Raw genomic sequence first — 4772 nt, 5'->3', positions numbered from 1 at the left:
CTCCTTTTGTTATCTATATATACTCTTTTAAAACACAAGTTTCGATAGCCGTTCGTCACCGTGAAGTGTGTATCGTTATTCCCCTCCTCAAGATAAGACTTATCTCATCAGAGCCAAAACTAACGAACCAATGATATATATATTTTCCCTCCCCGTTTCTCGCCTAGGAACACCGGTTAGAGAAACCAACCAAAATCAAACACAACAGGGCTTATGTCCTCTCTCTCTTCTTGGCTACCACCTCATATATGGGTCACCCAGCTTAGCACACCACACTTTCTAAAGAAGAAATAGGACAGAACGAGATATAAAAAGGGTGTCACACTCCTTTTCAACTCATATATTTCTCAGTCTTTTGGCTAAGATAAAATATAATATTTTTTATCAGTTTAATATCTAGGGTATGGACTATATGTTCACTTTGATATCAAATTTTTTTTTATGGGTATTTTTTGTGGGGAAAAGTCCACCACACTGGCTTATTAGGCCCGCCCCAACCGATATCATTAAATACGATTGTGTGCCGTCAATGTATATGTACTGTCCTAGTTAATTTTAGGGAAAAGCTAACGGACGCGCGCGTGTTTCTTTGGCTATTTGTGCTCGTCTTGTGCGCCGTCCGATTGTTCACTGTTTGATTTTGGGATTCTCGCGTCTCTTCACTTTCCAGTTTGTCCTGTCGCTCGTGCGTTCCCCAGTGGCCAGTGCTCTGCTCTCGGCCGCCTCTTCACTTTCTCAGTGCGGCTGCCGTCGTCGTTCCCCAGGGCGGCTGCCGCGCGCGCCCCTGCTGCCTGCTGCCGCGCGTGCCCTCTACCTGCTGCCCTCCAGTGCATTCCCCAGTGCTGCTGTGCCTACTACCGCGCGCCCCCCTGCTGCCTGCTGCCGCGCGCGCCCTCTACCTGCTGCCCTCCAGTGTGTTCCCAGTGCTGCTGTGCCTGCTGCCGCGCACGCGATGAGTTGGAGTCACAGGCGAGGTGGATCCGACGAGATCCATGGCGGAGGGCGAGGAGGCCCCGACTGGATCTATGGCGGGGGGCGAGGTAGCTCCGACGAGGTACATGGCGCGGGTGGAGGTAGCTGCGATTCCGACGAGGTCCACGTCGGAGGGCGAGGAGGCCGCGACTGGATCTATAGCGGGGGGCGAGTTGGCTGCTGCAGGATCCATGGTGGAGGAGGGGAAGGTCCGACGGGATCCATGGCCGGGGGTGGTGGAGCTGGCTGCGACGGTATCTACGGCGGAGGGCGAGGGTGTCCCGACGGGATCCATTTTCGTTGTCCGGCGACAACAACCTGTTGTGAAGCAGGCGGGTCTGGAGTTCCACTGCGCGAAGGTTGTGTCCCGGCATCTGGTGGCACTGTCGATCTGGTGAGGGTGCTCTTCATTTTACTTCATCTTTCCTGTGCTCGAGTATATTTTCCTAGTTCTATTGTTTTTTTAGGATGTTCAGTATGCAGTGTGTGTTCTTCTGTTTCTATTAGCAAAGGAACAAATTATGCGATTCTAGTTAAAATTTGTCCCAGTATATTTGAGGATAGCATAGGTATTGTTGAAATTTATATATAGTTAATGCATGCAATTTTGAAGTTGTAATTTAGCATTGAAATGTATGTGCGATGTCTGTGCCTTGGCGAAGATGAATGAGTGTGAGATGTCTGTGGGAACTGTGATGTGGTTCTTTTTATAAATAAAGGAAATCTAGGTTGCTGCCTGGATTCTCTCTTGGGTCCATCAACCAGGGATTCAGATTTACATATATATGATGCAGCTATGTCTGGTACTATATAAATAGGCAAATGAAAAAAAGATTAAGTATAGCTGTATATATAGGAACAACACTGTAACTGAAGAACAGTGGCAAGTGTTATGATCTTTTATTGTGAAGCAACAGACATCTCCTACTTTCTTTTGTGGTGATGGTGCATACTAATGCAGAGAGGGACGGAGAGAACCAAGAGCTGATACAGATTGAAGAAATGAATTGGGTGTATCCTAGCTTGTTGTTCAGGGATTTGGAATAAAGGGAGCTTGATGGAGGAAGCTTGAACATTTTTTAGGCTCATCTGCTCCTAGAACTGGACAAGTTGATGTCCTGGAATTTTTTTCCTTATGTTATCTCATGTTAATGTCCCTTAGGAGTTTTTTTGTTTGGAGTATGTTCCATTATATCCAGGATTTGCATCATTGATAATCTGTTTTGTGTTTATTGTTTATGTAAATAATCTAAGTTAGCTAAGTATAGTTGTTTGGAGTTATAAAATGTATTTTCTTAGTATATTTAGTTCTTGGAAATTGTTTATTTATATTTAGTTTTTTATTTACAATTTTTTTGTTATTTTTGCAGGGCATCATTTCCTCTCCTATGGTTAAGTTGATTGAAACTTTTGCTGTTTTTTGCAAGTCTCAGGTAGTTTGTTCTTTTTTATCTTCTTTTTTTTTCTGTACAAGTTCTCAATTGTATATTTTTTATATGCAGTTTTTTTCATGTGGTTTTTGTTTATTTTTTTGTTACTTAATTTTGTTTTTTATTTTTTTATCTCTAGAGAGCTGCTTATAGGGAGAAGGTGTTAATTGAAGCAGAGAAACAATTTCTGCATGATTTCACTTTTTTCAAGGAAAATTTATTAGTTGATTTTGGCCAAATAGTGGATGTCGAATGCATTGACAGTACTTGCCAAGTTCTGTGTGACAAGGTCAGGGGTTGTTGTTCAATTTGCAAGTCAAGGTGTACTGAAGCTATCATCGATTCTCTAAAAATTTTGGCTGAAGCAATGACTATTAAGCATCAAAAGTTTTTGAATTCCAACAACCTTCTGGCGAAAGATATGGATATTAAGTCAGATGAGAAAGCTACCAAAATTGATACCAATGTGCAGCCAGTTGATGTTAAGTCGAATGAGAAAGGGGCTGGTGTGGGCATTGTTGAGGCTTCTCATGGAAAAGCTCATGTGGTTATTACAAATCCCCTGATAACAGTGCCCATACAGTTGGAGACACCAATCGTTAATAGGCTGGATGGAAATAATGGAACATCTTTGAATCCACCAGCGGGTTAGTGCTTTTTAAAGTTTGTTTTTAATGTTTTTTGTTTTACTTTTTTTTTGCATTTTGTACTTCATTGTGTTTGCTCAATGCATTTTTTATTCTATGTGCTACCTATGTGGGCATGTCTGGGGAAAGGGGAAATTGTAGGTGATGGAGGAGATGTCTATGTCAGGGTATGGAACTGTACTGTGTTCCATGCCCTATCATGTATATGGTCATCGTTGTCTTGCCTCTCTCGGGGGCAAAAACAAAAGCCAGGATTGCACTTGGTGGGGAGAAAAGGAGGGTATAAATCATCATCTTTCATCAAGGGGGGCAGCGCTGTGACTTGCTTATTGTGCCTACACTAGGTGGTTTTTTTGCTGTGTTTTGCAATGGCATTTTTTGTTTCGAAGCTCCTTCGAATGTGACATGTGCGAGTTGTTTGATTGATCTTGCGTTAAACTCAGTCTCAGGACCTGAGTCCACCTTTTTGCACCTTGATTGGATAATACAATAACCTTTTTGTTGCAACCCCTTGGCATGTGATTAATTATGTAGAATATGAAACTCTATTTATTTTTCAAGCAGTCAGTGCCCTTCAACGCATACTTTTTTTCTTGCATGATTTTGGTAGGTGCCACTGAACTCTTTTTTTGGTTTCTTGCTTTAGCATCATTTTTAGGTTATTATTGCTCTGTTTTTTGGTCGTCGTGTAAACCTAATACGAATCTGATGTATGTCTATTTTTTCTTTATTTTTTTATCGCAGAGTGTGCTCATCCTCTCAACAAGCCATTCCATTACTCAAAAACTGATAAGTTGGGTCTCTTTCCACGTACAAAGCTTTTCTCACCTGTGGGTCTTTTTGACCTTCAAATTACAGATGATGAAAGTGATCACAATGGAAGGGGCAGAAATACTGCAGCTGCTATATGTCCTGGTGTTCCAATTGGGCTAGGCCAACTTGCTCCTCCTATAGCCACCCATGTTGTTTATGGTATATTTCTCTCAATGGCGTACTATCATTAAGACCATTTACTTAAGTCACATGCAAATCCTAATAGAAGGCCTATTGATCCAGGTGCAACATCAGCAGCGGCAACAGGTTGTGTTAACAATGATGTTTATAGTGGTGTTGCTTCTGTGGTGTTGTCTCAGAATCCAAAGGTATAGTTTGTGGTTATTTTTTATGTTTATTATATTTGTTTAGTTCATAATTTAATATTCTTTTTGTATATCTGTTTTTGTGTGTGTGTGCCTTATGTCAGGCACATGCTGCTGGTGCATTTTTAGCAGGGAATGATACTATATATGAGCCTACGCTAGCATTGAACTTTTCAAAGTTAAACTCAACTGAAAGACATAGGAACTCTGGAGGAATAAGTGGCAAAAAGGAAGAAGTTATTGTCATTGCTGATGATGTAGGGGCTGATCAGGAGGTGATTTTTTCGTTTTATTCTCTCATGTAGTCTGCTGTATATTTGTTATCTTTTTTCAATCTTTTTTAATTTATATCGTATAAACATATATTACGTTATATTTTTCTAGGTTCAAACTGTTGTTGTTAATATGGTTGGCGCTAATTTACATGGTAGTAGTAGATCCAAATCAGCAACTGCAGTTGATCAGATGTACAATGATATGAACATATTCAACGTAGAGTCAGAAGCTGGGGGATTCTTTTTGGGAAATCAACTAGAAGTTGGAAATGTAGTCAGGAATGATGTTGGTGAAAATTGGTTACAAGT

At 41.1% G+C, this 4772-nt stretch overlaps 1 protein-coding gene across 1 annotated transcript; it reads left to right on the top strand.

Moving 5' to 3' along the window:
• Positions 1-2313: 2313 nt before the first annotated feature.
• LOC103629572 (uncharacterized) lies at positions 2314-3054 on the top strand. The gene is made up of 2 exons (XM_020540001.2): positions 2314-2405; positions 2542-3054. Exons 1-2 carry the CDS (start codon positions 2361-2363, stop codon positions 3052-3054), a joined length of 558 nt encoding a protein of 185 aa, XP_020395590.1. The 5' UTR covers positions 2314-2360.
• Positions 3055-4772: the final 1718 nt, after the last annotated feature.

The sequence above is a fragment of the Zea mays genome, chromosome 6, assembly GCF_902167145.1.
Source record: "Zea mays cultivar B73 chromosome 6, Zm-B73-REFERENCE-NAM-5.0, whole genome shotgun sequence".
NCBI lineage: Eukaryota > Viridiplantae > Streptophyta > Magnoliopsida > Poales > Poaceae > Zea > Zea mays.
This window is presented reverse-complemented; position numbering and strand designations above follow the sequence as displayed.

What these genes read in the sequence shown, in the direction of transcription:
- LOC103629572 (XM_020540001.2), top strand. Translation starts at nt 2,361, where the DNA reads ATGGTTAAGTTGATTGAAACTTTTGCTGTTTTTTGCAAGTCTCAG. An exon ending in CTGTTTTTTGCAAGTCTCAG is followed by an intron (nt 2,406 to 2,541) that starts GTAGTTTGTTCT and finishes TTTTATCTCTAG; the next exon opens with AGAGCTGCTTATAGGGAGAA.